The 19,437-nt window shown below is 36.2% G+C and overlaps 1 protein-coding gene across 1 annotated transcript in view; it reads right to left on the bottom strand.

Annotated features, from left to right (window-relative positions):
* Positions 1 to 19,437, bottom strand: part of Invadolysin (leishmanolysin-like peptidase, invadolysin) — a 175,640-nt gene that overhangs the window by 78,019 nt on the left and 78,184 nt on the right. The window contains exon 3 of the mRNA XM_066742308.1: positions 9,576 to 9,676. Within this exon, the coding sequence (XP_066598405.1) occupies positions 9,576 to 9,676 (101 nt within the window). The remainder of the gene's footprint in view (positions 1 to 9,575; positions 9,677 to 19,437) is intronic.

Below are 19,437 nucleotides of genomic sequence, written 5' to 3' on the forward strand. Positions count from 1 at the left end.
GATCACAGCGATTCGATCGCGTCGTAATTGCTCCATTAGAAATTAGAGGCGAATTCCGGGGATAGATCGTTTGAATGGTCAAATTGTTTTCAATCCTATAATTTCATAGGCATATTAATATATATATATATATATATATATATAGCTATGTATATAGGAGGAAACAATGTATTATTCTTCAAGAATCTCTCGAGATATATCGATCTGGCGTAAATCAGCTATTTAAAATTGTAAGAATAACCTTGCTACATAAATGATACCTGCTTCTATACATAAACTATTCTTAAATAAAGTTTAATCCAAGAAGCATATATATACGCTACTCGTTGAATTCAAATTTATCGTACTTTTGTTTCATAATTTACAACTCGTTATATAATACATTCCAACGTCGATTTTAGAATTTAGCATGAAAATCACGTAGAGTATGAGCGTCTCGCTAATCACCTTAATTGCTATAATTAATTCGATTCATTTTCAGCCGTTTCTAATTAATCTGCTCCCCTCGTACTCACTCGTTTGCACCATCTGCCACGTTCCGCGTCCTACGCTCGCATTTGACGGTGTCGTTAACTGAGCGTTTTAGAGAACCCGTGTCGAGCGTGGAAAAAAAAAATAAAAATGTTAATTTGGCAATTACCGGCAAAATGTCATATCATGCTCATTTTACTCGGGTACTTAACTGCTAAATTGACCAATTTTCATTGAAATTTGCGACTCTTTAAGCACGACTTACCAACAGGAGGGTTCTAATAATGTCCTGGCCCTATAAATTGTATCACTTTCCAGCTTATAGCTTGTACGCCACTCAGATTCTCTCTAATAAGGTAATCCCGTGGAAGAGTCTTTAATAATTCTTGCCCCTATCTTTCATCAGGATATTGGGTCGATATTTTTGCTCGAATGATGAATAACATTATTTCAGTCTCGTTCGAATTACAATATAATAGGTATATGCGGACAAATGTACACTAGCACAACATTAGTAGGTATAGTATGTATATATATAAGTCGATTCTCATGCCATTCAACTTGACTTTTAATGTGGGCAATTACTTTCACAAGGCGCGTGTACCTTGCATGAATACTTGCCGAGAAGCATCGTCGAATACTACTTAAGTTACGGGGAGAACGTGAACGAGGAGCATAACCGTCTGTATAGAATTGTGTCATGTATAAATTGGACGATGAGATCGAAGGCTCTGTGCAATTTTCCTCTCGGCTATTGTTTATGGTATTTTAATAGCAGCCATGTCGCTGTCCTATATTTCTCTTTCCTTTCCGTCGCTATTGAGAATGAAGAACGATTGATATTCATCGAAGCAATTTATATTTAAAACAATAACCTTTTTTGGCCTTTTCGTGTTATTTCGTATACATGTATATGCTGCAGTGTCGTTTACGTTATTGTAAAAATCCAACGACCGACATAAAAGTCTTAAAGGTCTAAGAACACGCACACACACATACACACTTTGTGCAACAATGAGGTGGAACTTCCTAAAATCCAGAAAATAGATCCCCCAGGCAAAGTTACTGAAAATCGCCAGTCTGCAGATATATAATCGCATCTCGCCTATATATGAAGTTTACAAAACTGGATCACAGTGAGTTGAAAGTTTTTCCTCTGCTCTTACAACCATTGAAAGAACAATTTACACTTATAATATAAGCCCTTTTCATACTGTAATAGTTATATCATTGAAAAATACTGTACATGAATTATTAGTTCGAAAATGTGTCTTTCTTCTGTCTTTACAAATCAGTCAAAATTGCAATGAAATACCAATTGCAGTTTTACAGATTTCGAATATAGGTTGTTTCATCATAATATCATTATACCTCTGAGAAACTATTGATGTCACGTAATGTATGAAAAAAAAAGTTTAAAAAAGACGATCGTCAAAGACAATTGAATTATTAAATTTTCTTGACACGACTGAAATCCGAGGAGTGAAAAATTGATAAAAGTAGAGAACTGATAAAAGAGATAGAAACTAATAATTTTGAATTGTTCTGAATTGAAAGAAGCATAAATTTGAACGGATAGAACGAATATCTCTTTGTCTATTTAATAAAATAGCTTCATGCAGAAAGCTCACTTTCTTCTTGGTTTGCTTGAGCGTACTGGTGCAAGAGAGTCTTTTAATACTCTAGCACCCTTTAGTCGTAGATGAAGCGATCGTCGAAGTTCGTTAGAAAGTTGAACAGTAGGCGGGTATTGTTTAAAAAAAAGCAATAGGAAAGTTTTGTTCATTAGCAGCATGGAAGGCGTCGAGGCTGCATGGTGGATAGTGGAAGTTGTATGCAGGTAGTTAGAAAAGTAGCGTAATTTCCAGCAATTCCTACCATACTTTTAGAACGCGAGCGTGTTTCCCCTGTTGTGCAATCCATCCCCGATCATATAATACAGACATACTTTCAAGTGGTAGGAATGATTTTCATGTCGCATGCTAAATAAATTTACTGATTAAAGCCTATTTAACAATTTTACCTCATTTTCTCGTTGGAATTATGTAATTATTTTTCTGTATATCTTAAGAAACAATCAACGTTACTGAAACAAATCGTTTTCGTTATGTCTACCAAGTCAGTTATTGGTTCTGTTATTGTATTTGAGAAAATAGATTGTTATTATTTACGGTTTAAATACGATAATGAAACATGAGCTTTTAAAAGCTTCCTCGTTCTACTGCTATAATTGCGATAGTGCGTTGAATTTATCATCGTGATATTTTTAGTAGCATGAAGCTAATCAAGCACGTCGAGCAAACTTAACTATTATTACAGGCTTTCGTGATGCTGCAAGAGTTTGATCCTCAAATAACAGCGGTTTTAAGCTTGATAAAAATTTAATCTTTAACGTTCAAAATTATGGCGTGGAGCTTTTTTTCACAATCACTGTTTTTTCGTGTATATCTGCATGTATATATATATAATAGCTTATAAATTTTAATGAAAATTTGTCAGTTCAGGAAACACTTTATAATTATAAAGCATAATTAATCTGATAATGGAGTGATATCATTTTGAAATAGAAAGTTTTTGATCCATCTCTACATTGTAATCCAATAGAGAAGAGAATTTGCAATACGCAATAAAGCCAATAATACTAATATTGAATTGGCGGAGCGATAATATCGAGGCTAATTTTGGGTAGATTTCACAGGGAAATTCATAGAAAGTCAATTAGAAGGATTGGGGTCGCCTGAAGCTGCATGTGCAATGCATAGGTTTCATTGGTAAACATTGATCGATGGAGCAATTTACAATTTACGTCTACAAACGTAAACAACCAATTAGAATTCACCCTTTAACGAGCCAGCACTCTCATAAAACTCTATAATATTTAATCGTTAAGTATAGTATTTTAATCTAATCAATTGTGTTTTTATAAGAAAATGAAAAATTCAAATATACACCACGAGCTCTAGGGCAGTCATTGATCATTGTTTAGCGAGCTCTCTTTGTGTTGGAGAATCATCAGCTCAAAATAAATACATGTACACACGTACCTTAATTAACAGGAAAACTATTTCCCGTATGTGTTAAAATTATTAGACGTTAGCGAAAGAAACTTTGTTTGCTTGTATCAATTGTGCGAGTTTCTTGCTTCTAATTATAGTCTGGTCATTACTTTTGGTTAATTAGAAACCGTAATTAGGGATATATGGTCGGTGTAAAGAAACAGTGGACGGCGCGGTATATGGAAAGCTCGTTCGTAAATAAACTGGATACCGCACAACAGAAATTGCAAATAATAGAGTTATGGTAAAATAAACCGATGACGCGAATACAGAAGGCTTTTAATGGAATGAAAGTAATAACATAGACGAATAGCGTGATAATAATGTGCAAAAGATGATTCCCTTCCTAATCTCGAAACCATGAGACCTTGCATACTTTATTTTCGACAGCCTCAGACCTAAGGGCTGCTTATACGAGTGCGTTTAAAGCGTGCAATTATCTGTTTTTATGGGACCCATAAACTTAGCCAACGAGAAAGCGCTTATACATAGATCGTGAGCTTGCCTTACGCTTAGATATTTATACGAAGCTACCACCATGTATCGTAACTCGTGAGTGAAAGCACTTACGATCCATGGTGAATTCAGAATGAGCGCGCTCAGCCGATCGATGAAGTTCAGCGTAAGGTAGCAGCAATGTTGCACGTTATGTGGATAAAAAACTTATATAGAAAGATCAATTGCCCGTTGCCACGAAAACCAAAATAGAAACAGTAATAATTAGAGAAAATAAGATTTGAAGAGGCGATTATCCGTTCGAATGAAGAGCAAAGAGTGATTAAGAAAATATTTAGGAAATTATTACGAGGAATGAATTATACCAGTTTCATATTTGTTTGGGAGATTCGTTGATTAGCGTTTGGTGATACATATAATACTATAGGTACGTATATACGAATCACAGCTTTGCCTCAACTTGTCAATAAAATCAATATTTCTATAACGGAAGCGTTGACTCGAAATCGTTGGAGAAGCATCGCTTTATTCCTAATACAAATTGACGTGTGACAATTAACTGGGAAATTCATTTCATTCAGATATCCATATACTCGCGCGGTCAAACTAGTAAATACTTTATATACACGGGCAATCTCGATAAAATTGGACGGGGCAAATTTTTGTTCCGCCATGCCGAAAGCTGTCGCCGGCGATTAATCATGTGTTCTCGTTATCGATAATTAATCCCACGTTGGTTGTGCGAGGAAAACCGAAAAAAGTTAGAGTTAACGGTTGAGAGAGAGAGAGAGAGAGAGAGATACATCGATAATGCTACGGGGCGACCCTCCCCATTCAGTGAAGTCCCACAGGCCAAACGACATTGACTCACAACGGCCAATAGGGCGTGTGCCGAATTTCAGATATGCATGCGTACTATCAAAGTTGGCCAGCTGCCAGAACACCAGCGGGACCTTTGTGTCGAGGTCACTTACCGAATAGCAAGCGACTTGACCTTATTGAACCACCAAAGTCTCATTGGGCTACATTCACAGATCGTATCACCTACCTTTAACTCAATTTCACCACGATTTCCGGATATTAGCCTGCCAGAGCTATATCATACTATTTGACATTTTATCCTATATGTATATCTGTCTTCTCTTTAACAAACCGTTTTTAGTGACAACTTTTTTCTGTAAAGAATAATACGGCGCTGTAGGTATCGATAAATTTGTATACAATTTATTCGATCACACAAGCACAGTCTTCTTATAGTCATTTTAATCAATATTGCAGGATAATTTATTTGAGTGTAATATATATATATATATATATATAATTTACAATCAGAATATCTAATGTCTTTTTTTATGACTTTCATATATTCCTAATACGTGCCAAGTTTCATGGTTTTAAGTGATGGTGCCTTCGACGCAAATCGCGTATAATGAAATTCTGTGGCTAAACTACCGCATGAAGAGCCTTATTGAAGCGTTACGCAGTCCGTCAGATTTATTATTAATGCAATCATTTCGTTTCAAGGCACTCCGCATTCAAGGTGTTTCAAAGATTATTGCTTTTACTCTGGCCTTCAAATATAATTCCAGTCGATTCTAGATTTTATGCTGATAAGCATCTCAACGAAATGTTTATCATAACACTGACAAAATATTTCAAAAAGTTATTACCTTTTAAAAATGCAATCAAATTTCACACAATACTTCTTCTCCCCTGTGTTACGTTCATTATTTATAAATAATTTAATCGAAAAAAAGCAAGTAGAAGAAAATTTCTTTTATTAAACGTATAGTGTGTTTCGTTATTGTTTGTTCCTAGCAGGTTCCAATATTTATTCTGATAAAAAATTACTTGTGAAATAAAAAAATATCTTCGTGCAGTGCTTCAGATACTTTTGGTCAGATCAAATGTAGGAGCACACAAAAAAGGGGGGGAGGAGTTTGAGTTCGACCAAGTGTGGAAATCGTTAAAAAAACAATCAAAATTTGTACGGACATTCGAATGCTATAAGCTGATAGGCTTGCAATTGAACCGAAAATACGGTAGAGTCGATTGGTCCCGGGTGCAACGTACGCAAATATATGTACATGTAGTATGTACTATACGTGTAGTTAATTACCAGCACGTTTGGCTTATCGGGAACAGGGAGAAAAAGTCATGGACCATGCGTTTTCACGGGATAAAATGATGGATCGTTCAGTGCAGATCGAAACACATATATATACGGTCGGTTGCTCCGTTGCGCGGAACGATTCAATTCACCAACAGCACTATTTCGAAAATATATTGCGTGCAATATTTCTACTACATGTCAAACGACTAATTCTTAATTATCGTTTGAAAAATCCATTTTCCCGTCAATGCGACATCTTTATAAAATAGTATAGTCTACACAGAAAGACCACGCTAATAATCTCTCCTACGTAATTATTAGATGAAAAAATTGACTATCAATATACAGTGTGTCTCAACTAGAATTTGCATCCTTCAAATCAGCGATTTCGTCTCGGTTTGGACAAAATGTTAAAACGACACAATTTTAAAGTAAAAGGTGGATTAAGTTTGATCTAAGTTTCAAACTTAATCTTTCGTGCTAAAATATATACTACTGTTTCAAAATTTTTTTCAAGCTTGGACAAAGTCGGAGATTTTAGGATATGATGCATATTTTAGTTAGGATATGCTGTATACACTGTTTGATGAACCACTGTAGAGATGACCAAGTGATGTTACATTTATTGAGATACTGTTTAAGAGGGATGCGAATGATCGGATAGATTTATGGTAAAGGACAGTAGCTGTTATTTTATAGACATGTTGTTAGTAGAGCATTACGATCGAATGGATCACACAGAGCTGCGGTAATGGCTGTCGCGTAATCGGGCAACTAGTGTCAGCGACCACGCGTAGAAAGTGAAACCACCGAGGTTCACCATAAAGGGTCATCACTTGTCGCGATGGATAGCAGGATAAATTGTAGGGACATACAGGATTCGCATATGCGCGTTTGCTTCCTACACTATATATATATATATATATCACAAAACCTGGCGTGTGATTCCACCTCTATAGTTCTTATCTCGCATTAGCAAATGGTAACCAAACATTGCATTACGACATTGTTAATTTTACCTCTATTGTTTTTGTGCCAAAATAAGTCGATATTGACTGCCCAAACAAGCAATTTATAGCAATATTTAATAATCTACAATAAAATTTACATAGGATTCGCTAGGTTTACTAAAGCTATTTTAAAGAACATTATAATTTTCCCTCTAAACCGCTGATACTCGAGTCGCTTTTAACCTCTCGACAAACCTCCAGGGTTCCACGAAAATTATTAAGTGACACCTGACACGTTTTCCTCGTTAGACGTTGAGAAAGCTGAAAACCTTAGAGACTCCGAGACGAGGCCCATTAGATTATAGGAATCAACTAGAATTGTCGTGAAATAGAGAATTTACGTGTTCTGTCTTATACACTGCTTAATCACTTTTTATCCATAATTGGGAAGAGTTACTCTTGAATATAGTAAGTCCCTGTTTACACTTGATACAAGTTGACCAGACAGGAATTGCAGTGAAGGAATGCAGTATAGGAACTCTCGTATGGAGTTACTCCAAAAGTTTTACGGGATGAATGAACGCAGTATCAACTCTTGAACTTTCGGCTTTACACGTTAAAAGTTGTTTTGTTCACAAGCTGCTTCAATAAAATGCTTCTTATACGACATCTATTGGATTTATAATATTAACTATATATACAGCAGTCACCCGAATGACTCTACTTGAAAAATTTATTCTTTCACTTATACAGGATGTGTATCAGCCATGATATTTTTAATTTTAACTATATATTCTTAAGGATAAACTAAGTAGAAAAATCCTATACTATAACATCCGTAAAAGCATCATTGCTGAGATAAATCAATTAGAAAACGATAAATCAAGGCTTTGATTCGGTGGAAAAATTACTTTACTCTCACTTTTGTTGTGAGTCCCACAGGTAAAACTGTGGAATTTTTTTTTATTAACCCAAGAATGACCGAGAAAACCTACCGGTAGATTCCAATCGGTCCTTCTTTGGTTAAAACCATTTCTTAATTTTTTCTTGTGTTTTCAGGTTTATATTTCCGATATAGGTAGGCCCCCTAGCCTTTGCGTTTTAGGTAGGCATTATAGCTTTCGGTGTTAGGCAGGCTTTCTTTTCAGGTTCCTCATTGCGTTATAACATATTTTGCGTGCGTATGTTTTTATTTTCAGGTTCTTCATTATGTTAATATATTTTGCGTGCATGTGTATTTTTTTCAGGTTTAGCTTTCCGATATAGGTAGGCTTTTTAGCTTTGTGTACTAGGTAGGCGTTATAGCTTTCGGTGATAGGTAGGCTTTCTTTTTCAGGTTCCTTTTTTCCAAATTTGTTTACCCTTCCCCTCCCTTCCCGGGGGTAAGAGCAAACATGTGCTCAGGAACGAGTTATACGCGCAACGAGTTTTGTTCATTTTTGCTTTTTTCTTTGTAAATATACAGATTATTTGTATATTAAAGATCCATTAAAATTAGAATAAAGCAAAAACGAAGAAACATAGCCTCTGCTCTGTTCAAGACTATTGCAGTACTCTTCGCGAGGTGCCCCTGATTTTGCAAAAAGTAATGGATCTAGAGGAGAGAAGGCACCTCGAAAAATTTACCTTCATCTAAAAATATTAATATCTTTGTAATTCTTTTATAAGAATTTTCAATTTAAAAATAGTTTTATCTTGAAGGATTTCAAATTGATTTATCTCAGCAATGATGCTTTTACGGTATTAATGGTACATGAATTTTCGACTTAGTTTATACTCAAGAATACGTGGTTAGAATTAAAAACATCATTACTGATACATCCTGTATATCGCGTTGCATTTTATGATTTCACAATGCTACTGTAAGTTATGAACTTTACGAAAATTTGGTCATTTAATGAATCATAGAATGCCATAAAAGCGATTAATAATGGTTGTGCTTTGACATTATACGAGAACGAAGCAAACTTTTGAAAATTGAAGAAGAAAGCACGCGCTAAAACCATTCGTTGAAGAAATTTGGCAAGCGAAACGCAGCTATGAAATTACAAGAAGAGTTAATTGGAAATAGTGGTAATCTCTTGGCACAATGTTAGTGGAAGCTTTGCCAAATTTTCAGAGTCCGGTTAATGCATAACGTATGCGTATTTCTATATTATATTTCAGCCTTATAATTATCATGTGTTTTTTATTACGCTGTTAAAATAGGAAATATTTTTTACATGCCAAATAAAATTTATCACGGAGTTTTAAAAGCTCAACTTTTGATAAAGCTTTATTATTTCATTTTAATCATTTTTACGTTTTGATTTAATTTGTTCAATATGTTCGTCGAAATCCACTGATTATTTACTGAAAATGAATATCTTTTTCCAGTAAAAAAACAAATCGAATATTTATATAAAGTGTTTGAATAGGAAATGGTGAATATTAGTATCATCCTTAAAAAGGTAGCCCTTTTAATAGGTATTTACAATATTAAAGTTTCCTGGTAAGATTAAAGAAAAAAATATATTCGCATAAGCTCACCTAAATACACTCTCATCGTAAGATAAGAGAATTCGAAGGGGCTGACTGATACTACGCTTTTTCATCTCGTGTGCTGGTTCGATGTGTACGCCGTGAATAACCTGTAACAAAAAAAACGTGTCACTTTTTAACCAATTAATCTATTTTTTGCGAGATCTAGTAAATTATGTTTTTCCCTGGAAAAAAATTTTAATATAATACTTTTCCTATTTAAAAATGAAAATTCTTACGTAAAATTTGAAATTATCGTAAATGTATATGCAGATTGTACAAAACTATTTCAACAGACCAAAGTGGAAATTTGTACGGTGAGTGCAATTTCATGCTGTTAGTAATCGGAGCTTGTGGTAGGGGCTACAAGCTGTTTATGTGGAAGCAAGAGGGGGGAAGAGACTGTGAATTTGAGTTGAATTTCAAATAGAAATAGAGCGTTCCAGTGAAATGGTAAGATACAGTAGAGTAAAATAAATTTTCACTTATTTTCATTACGTTGCCTCGACTAGTACCCGAAACTTGTAACTTTAAAGAGCTTTCTTCAAATGAAATTCTCAAACACATGTGGCAGTAGTATAAAATAGGGCAATCCCATTAGAAATTTATTTTTTACCAAGAATAAATCCTTTTTTGAGGGGGCAGGAGTTGGGGGAGTAAATAAGCATACATTTTACGTATAAGCTCCGAAAATTGTTTGAACAATTTTTTCATTTTCGTCTCGTACAAAAATGGATTATTTTTATGTGAATGAAAGTGGGCTACGAGGGCAAACTGGGAGGAGTTAAAAGCTCGATTGCTTCCATTGTCATGAAATGGATTTCCGGTTTGAGAGCAATTATAAGACGAGCGTTGAGTTTTAATCCGCGAAAGTTTTCCACTTGTGGAGAGTTTACGTCCTTTGCGGAAAGCTTCTTAGTGATAATACGATATCTTAAGAGCATGAGCGTGAATTAACTTTAAAGTCTTGGAAGAGGCGTTAAGACAGGATCGAAGGTTAAGCGTAACGGAGGGCTTAAGAAGAGAAATGAATATAGATAGTAACAGAGTCCAAACCAGCCCACTTTGCTTTAACTTACGAGCCACTTCGGCAAATACTAAGTTGGACTTCTCTTAATTATCGAACTTTAGAATCTACTCATCCCACGGGATATTCTAACCGGAAGAATTATGACTTTGCCTGACGTGCAGTGATATGCAATGGAGAAAGGAAAGAGGGCTCATTAGCCATTGACTTTCTACCAATTAAAAACGTAATTTCTTTCTTTCCATCACCATTTCGATGGTAAAAAGAATTCTTTGTGTTGTAAACCATGCATTTGGTAATGTGAAGCTGCGGCGAGAATTTCGTAAATGCTGTAAGCGACAGTGCAGCTTATACTGTGCGTATGTATTGTAAACTCAATACTTGTCTTTGGTCTCTCGTCTATCAAATACCGTGTCAGACACAATGATAACTATGTCTATTACATAACAAAGGGCTCTCGATTAACACACGTCTACCTATTAGCCTTGGAATTCCAAGTGTTATTCCATGATTCTCTATTCCTATTAGAAACCAAGCATCGCGTGTGTACGTTGAAATTGAGTAAATTATACGGAACATTTATTTTTATTTACACTATATTTATGAAAAGTTGACAAAAGATTGCTGTAAAATAATTATCTAGCGAAAAAGTGGGATACCTTACAGATAGAAACGATTTTGTGTTGAATTTGGTTATATGATGATGTACCTACTACGTGTATAGGATTGGGATATGATTTGAAAGAGTAAAGGGGGGGAGGGCGATAAAGTTGTTTCTCGGACAAACGGGTAAAAACATTGGAAAAGAAAATAGGTTAGATAAAGTTCACTCAACGACTTCAATTCAAGAGATTCAAAACGAGCCCTGTTATTTTATCATTTGCAACTGTCTACCTCCTCGCTCAATCGTCGTACACTAGAGTTCTGTCAGCTCGACTGGCAAAATTCTGCTTCACTTCCGTTTATTCTAAGAAAACGGTCTCTATTGAACTTTGAAAACACGTAAAATAATAGTTTTTGTATATTTCAACATTGATACAACCTGCACGTCTCTCCATCATATCAAACTACTAGCAATCTCTTAAGAAATAAAAGCTTACGTACAATACATAAAAGATAACAAATCCAAATCCTAATAAACTACGAGCGTTATAATAATAACAGTAACATTTTATCTGGCGTGAGAAAAACGATATCAAGGAAGCATATGTGTGATTCTTATTAAAAAAATGAATAAAAAAACACTGCAAAATTTTCTTTCATCTCACAAAACATCCGATACGACGAGTGACGTAACGTTATCAAAATAGATCATTATAGAAAATATTAACTTTTCTATATTGTTAAAATTGAAATAAATAGAAGCTATCCTACCAAGCAAATCTATCTTATTTTATGTGTAGAGTAATAAAACCAAAAACTAAGCTAGAGGATTATACAAAAGGAAAAGATTACTCTGCTATTATAAATTGTTTGTGTGAAAAACCTGACTGGCGAGATAAAAATGTTGAAATTCATCGTGCTTTATTTTAACGAGGACAGAGTTTTGTTGAAGGTACTCTTCCAATAGAGATTAAAGCAGTTATAAAAACAGTAGTAAAGAATCAGAGAAGTGTTAAGTAGAAATGCTGGTTATGACAAAAAATAGAAAAGGTGAAAGAGGGAAGCTTCATTTTGGAGCGTCCGCAGATGAGTTGTAAAGCTTTTTACAGCATGAAAGCCATGCTACCAGTGATGACGCTAATTGTTACGTTACTCAAATGAATATTATAGCTACTTTAAATAAACTAATGTTAAATGTAGCTTTTATGATAATACGTAGCTTGATGCTACTCCGCTAAAGTATACGTAAAGAATAATTAACATATGTGGTAACCTAATTCAAATGCATTATGTTTCTTAATATTTTCTTTTTAATTTCGTTATAACCTACCACTATAATACTAGCTTTTCGTAATGCACACATTATTATAAGTCTGTGAGTTTTGAGAATTTGTATCACGTCTGTATATACGTTTAATGAATTATGATTTTATTTCTGTCATTTGTAATTTGCATCATTACACAGCTGGAATTTAAGTGGACACGTATATTCGTTATTTTGTTCGGCTTAATTCAATTACACGCTACCGAAAACTGAGGCCTTTAACCGGTTGAAACGAGATGCTTGCAAACGTCGGGTTCTTTGAAAGTGTAGTTTGCGAGGAAATTGCGGAAGGTAAATCCCTGAAGAACAATGTTGCTAAACAGGACGTTTGCGGTGTGTTATCCGCAGATAAGAGACATAGGGGCCCGAGATTCTCGTTGAACGCGAGTGCACGTGTTGTGCTAGACGCGAGAGAACTAGCGCTTTGCCAGGCGTAAATGCATTTGTATATACACAGGACGCGCGAGGACGATCAAAGTCTCGAAGCTCTATCTGCGTTGCTGAGCGAGGAGTGAGTGAGAAAGAGGAATGCGTGTGCGTGTGTGCGTTAGTGCTCATAGAGATAGAGAGAAAGAGAGAAGAGCCTTCAGCCTTAAGCCTATAGCCTATAGGGAGCAAACGTTTCGCTATGTAAGCAGATACCAAACCTGCGTCGAGCCACATAATCACATATGCATCTCTGTTAGTTTCGAAATACACCCTACGTGTTAATATCCGCAAGCTCGCTTTGGAAAATAGCTTCGTATTTCCTACTAGGCATAATAGCCTAGTAAAAAATGCATAAAAATCACTAACCTAAATCTCATCTTTATCCTTTAATCATTCCTATTATATATTGGTTAATCTATATTGAAAGATGTTGTTAATAGAATTACATTCAAAAATCAAAATAATATTTCCATAAGGCATTCTTTACATCTTTCGGTTAATCTCTCGGTTATATCCTATATTTTTGAAATATATGCTTTTATTGATTTCTGGATAACATCAGTTCATATATTGCGAAGGGATTATAGAATGCTCAACTTCTTTTTACGCCGATGTCAATTTGAAATCTTCCATTTATTCAATAAGACCATCATAATTAAGATATCAAAGGATACGATGAACAATATATATATATATACGGTTTTGTAGTATTCAATAGGTTTCAATTGCACTAGTATCAAATTCACCACTACCCTATTACTACAAACTTCTAACCTGTGTTGCAATCTAGCTTGTTATCTACGCCGGAGTAATTGTTAACGGGTAAAGGTTTGCACGGTTCTACAAAGGATAGTTCAGAAACAATATTTGTTTGTTCCCTGTAAACAATATACAGTAATTGAATCAACCTTTTTTCTTCAAAATGACAATTACGTCTTGATTAGAAACAATATGAAATTCTACAAACCGGTGAGAAAACTTTATTCGTCCATTTACCGAGATCGAGAAGCCTTTGAAGTATTAACGATTCAGTAATTACAAAAAGTCACACTTTTTTCCTATTAATGCACAGAATTTCTATAATTGCAAGAATTCTTTCCAGTTCAGTCTTTCGTGATATGTCAATTTTATATCAAAAGAACTCGCAAAAAGAATTACTGTTGTCATTGAGTTTATGTCTACTACAATTAAAGCATACTACAATATTCATTGAACTTTAACAATTGAGGTTTACAAAATGAAATAACAAGCATTATATTATAAACAGACTATTTTACTAAGTTTAATAATAATAAGCTATGATATATGACTACAAAGGTAAAAAGATCATTTTCATTGCACATTCAAGGTAGATCCGTAGGGACATAATATGCCATGTGCTATTCGATTAATACAATTTGCCACGTTAACACGACAGATGCGAATAGATTCTCTATGCATAGACGAGCGAGACACGCGTGGTTTATTATCGTCAGGTTCAAAGATTCTCCGTATACTATATGCCATTCATAATTGGATACAAACTTGACGCTTTATCTTTCAGTAACACGCTATATCGTGCAAAGCTTCTACATACATATGTATATTATATCCGTATAGTGATAATTAAGAGACTGAGCCTGCACGCAATACACGCATGCACATCGGACTTTTGCCCGTTTACGAAATTCACGTTTAATTCTTATTTATAGTATACTCGTATGTAATTGCACGTGAAACGAAGAGCTAATGAAACACGAAGTAGATCGCAGCGTGTCTATCGCTCAATTCTATGTGTTTTTTTTACCGATAAAGGATCAGTTACACGAAGCTTGTAATTTGTAAATTTCCATTAAGATGAAGATAACTCATGTGCATAACGGGAGTTAGGAGACATCAATATCTACTTGATCATAGGAAATTGTTGGAAATGCAGAACAATAGAAGAATACTAAATAAAAGTATAAAGAAAAAAAAATAAATACAAACAAATAAAGAATAGGAAAAGGGAGTCGTGATGAAACCAGAACAGATAGGTAACAGGTTCATCGGGCTAAACGAGATTCCTAAAGATGGAGGCGTCTGTGCGGATCCAATAATTTGCACGACAGCTTTTCCATGGCAACAGAATCTAATTAGACAGATAGTCAGTCAGAGTGCCTACTAGACGCTGTCAAACAGGCTTCCTTTCGCGAGAAATGGAGGCAAGCTATTAAGCAATAATGAAGTGAATCTCAAAGCTAAGTGAAACTGAAGATGCTTTCAAATAAGTTCATATTTTTTTTTAATTACACGTTGGTCTCTTTATGCAGCTTTGTAAGCATTTGGTTCTACACTCTTAAGGCTGTAATAATTTGTCATAGTTTACGGAGAATTAATTCACTCGTATGCGCGGAACTATTGATTTTGAAATTGTTGCAAAAGAAACATTAGGATCAGAATCGGTAAAAGTGGCGGAGAATTCTTTGTTTTTGGTTGGCGGACTGGTTCGTGTAGGAACGTGTAGGAACGGCAAAGGTATAATTCATGAGACTTCCTGTAGAAAGTATATGTGTAGTTATATACTATAGTAGGTGCGGCGTTATATGCCACAGGTACCGTTCATAGCGTGTATTAAACCACCGCTCGACAGGCCAGTGCCACCCTCCCCCCCCCCCTTTCCCCTTTGCAACCTGATGTGATCTACACGTGGCAATATTGCAGCGCATGCCGTGAATTCTCTCGAAGCCATTTCAACTAATCGAGATGGCGGTGCCGGCGCCTCATAACTGCTTCAAATATTGCGTCAGCCTTGCTTCCGCAACAGCTGCCACCAACCCTAAAACTTTATTAACGATCATCCCTAATTATTCCACTCTATTTCCACTCTTCGATTATATTTTGATTGCTTCCCGATTACGCAATTGATTTCCCTGCTCCGACTCGGCCATCTCCAAACTGCCGGTGCACATGTGTGTGTGTGTGTGTGTGTGTGGTACTGCTTGAAAAAAAAATTAATTCTCCAGCCACTGTTAAAGAGAGGAGTGGCACTGAAAATGGAGAAAAAGTTTAATTCGGCTTGTACGGACTGAATTCGTCCTGGCGTGGCGATAAATTACTCGTAGCAGCGAGAAACGATAGAAATTGCAGTAGAAACAGAAAGAGAAACAGCAGCAGCAGCACAGCAACAGTAGAAACAGAAGTCTGACCATTTCGCGAAGGTGAGCTTCAACCTGCTCCAGTCATTCGTCTGAAGTCCCAGGAAACCGAAGAAATATCGGTGAAGGAACCTGCTTCAATGGTATACCTACATTTATCCTCTCCTCCACCCTTATCTTCGGTAACCCATAAATCAAGCGTGTGCTCTGTACAGGCCACCATCAACTGGTCAACCTGTTATAACCCTATAGCATGGATTCTTAGGTCGAAAAAACCATTGGCAATAGTCATGGAACAGCCTGGCCAAGCTTCATTTTATACTACTTATCTACCTACGCCTCTCACAGTTAATTTAAAAATTTGCATATTTAAACGTGATAAATCTACATTTTCAGTAAACGATGGAAGTATTAAAAGCTATTAAGTAGAAAGAAATATGGCACATAAAGGCATCAATGGTATAATCATAAAAGCAGTTTTTCTATGTCGAGACTCTCTTAAAGTTTCAGGAGCAATAACAGTTGGGTCTATAAGCCATGAATGATGAAATGGTTTCTAGATAACACGTGATGCACGCACGATGCAGATTGTGCTAGAGTAAACGGGAAACGCAGATAAAGCTTACTTGCACGACGATCCGTTAATATTACCGGGTGGCATTTTGACCTGGACCAATCCCATAATTCATAGGTAATGCACGAGCGTGAGATCCTCTTAACGGACAAGCTACCATCGTTCAAGTGACGAAGGTTATGCCACCGGTGCTCCGAAGCCAATTCGATGTTGGCCATTTTGGTGTGTACAGAGGGTATGTTACTCTACCACACACATCCGATAAATCCGCACGCGAGGTGACGCCCGGCTGAATAATTAATATAACGAATTATTAATAGACTTCTGCTCTATGCCTTAACCAATAGTACACGCTGCTTTACGATGAGACCCGATGCTATTACACGCGTACGAACTTGATGCATTCATTTTGCATTATGTAATAAACTATTCATGTTCCTGGATCGTGTAAAAAATTCAGCTTCATAATTCTATTTTTATGTGCACTGGAATCAAATATTTTCATTATTTACAAGAACCAGATGTGCTGTATACAAATGAACGTGTATATACTCTGACAACGCGCCTGCTGATAATTATACGCGTCCTTCTTTATTTGTTACAAGAGAGTGCAGCGTTTTAAATATATAGGTACTAGTAAAATCCGACGAATCAATATTTACCCTCGAATAAAAATGGTTTATTTAATGGAATTGCTCGAGTTTACTGAAATTCAATGAAAAACTGTTGTATTTAATGGAAAGCGTTTTAAGTCCATATAATATAAGAACTCAAAAAGTACTCTTGAATTCTCAAGTGGAGAAGAGAAAGCGGAATTTACACTCGTAATGGAAAGAGGGATGATTGGAATTTATCGCATACCTTGAACAGCCGGTATTCTCCTATTACATAAAACAATTTTCGCATCGATTAGTTCAATATAAAATAATACACATTTTTAACGATAAATAACAGATTTAATTATTTCTTAACAAGAAAATGCACAGATAAATTCTGTAAATATCGAGATAAAATTCTTTATATATTCTACGTGGTAAGTTTCATTTCGTAATACCACAAAATTGAATTACTGGAATTACTGATTTAAAAGTTATTTAAATTAAAGCTTCTTAGCAGCTTTGGATTTCATGAGTCATTAGTTTGCAATGTAAGCAAATAAATGTAGTTCGATCGGTTTAAACAATGACATCAGGGCTCGGAAACATTTTTACCTTTCAGCTAGGTTTACAATAGTTATATACTAATTATAGTAAACAGCTGAAAACTGCCAAAATTTCGAGCCCTGAATTTAACTATTAAATATAAATGTTTAATAATTACAATTGTTTAAAATTTGTTAATAGCAACAATAAACGAAAAATTATACAAAAAAATATATTAGTATTTTAGAACAATTTGCGAAATGATAGTTGTTAAATAGCTTTTTCGCGTATATTGTTCTAAGAATCTTACGACAAAGACTAGTATACTAGGTGCAAATTTATTTGAAAGGAAGTTAGTGGACAAAGGGCTTAGAGAAGTTGACAGCAACATGGCAAAGTTGGAAGGTCACACCGGACTAAGAGCGTCAAACATAGAAACTTGGCCACTCGGTCATGCCACTTGTCAAGTAAATTTCGGAAATAGGCAGGTAGGTAGGCAAGCAGGCAGGCTGGCAAGTAGCTAGCAGCGAGCAGGCTAGTCAGTATAAGCAGGAATGAAACGGAACAGAAAACGAGCGTGCGAACTCCTCGTAAACGCAAACGCTACTAGCTAGTCGACCGGTCACCTGGTCTAGTCACGCTCAAGATGGCACGTACAACTCGAGTTTCGTGGGTGGCAACGCTCCAAAGCCCAGTAACCAACGCTCGGACACGTTCAGCTAGCCCAAACCGCTCCAATCTGAACTCCCAGCTCCAACTAGCCTGACCAAGCAATAGTTCCTACCTTCTGTATAAATTAAAGCAATTTGCATGGGACACGCACATGAAACGCACGATAAATCTGATCGCATAAGCAGTCCAACCGTGCTGAAAAAATGGCCACAGCCAGAGCCTAGCCTATGTAATCCTCGATCCACCAATTTTGCATTTCTCTATTTAATATTCAATTTGTAGATTTGAGATGAAAGTTTAATTTTTCCCTTTGGGATTTAATTAGCGACAGTATAGAAAGGAACGGTTTGCGCGCACTATCGTTCACTCTATGGTGTGTGCGAGCAAACAGGAAGCAGGGCGGATGCGTTTGTTAGGAAGACACGATTTGGGATGCTGTTATGTAGAGTGTGGCGAGCAAACTCGTTTCGAAGGGTCGTACGGCGTGTGATTTTGTCGGCGGATTCGAACGATCGACGACGCAGCGAACACGATTTGCGAACACGATTTACGTACACGACGGTTAAGCCGCGCGACACGTTCCTGCTCTCACCGATTTCAAACCGCGTGCCGCACGACACAAACCGGCGCCTTCGTATAGGCCCTCGCTTCATTTGAACCACCGATGTTTACATACTAAGCACACATACATATTTGCATAACAGACCACCGAAATTAAAGCAAACGACCGCTGGCCATTCTCACTTGCAACCCCATCCTTTCTCTCTCTCTCTCTCTCTCACACACCATATGGAAGCCACTCGCTTTCGCTTGCTATCCTTGCCTCCCCCCCCCCCCCCTCCCAACCTTCTACTACTCCGTCTACACACCACATACTATACACATCCATCTCCTTTACAACACGTGTCGCCCAGAGTTATCGTCCGACTATCCTCTTCCTCGTATGTCATCACGTGTTCATGCAAGCTGCTATAGGGGATGCCA

Source organism: Prorops nasuta, unplaced genomic scaffold, assembly GCF_024137725.1.
Source record: "Prorops nasuta isolate Cenicafe-Biocafe unplaced genomic scaffold, Cenicafe_Pnas_1.2 PNAS00030, whole genome shotgun sequence".
Taxonomy (NCBI): domain Eukaryota; kingdom Metazoa; phylum Arthropoda; class Insecta; order Hymenoptera; family Bethylidae; genus Prorops; species Prorops nasuta.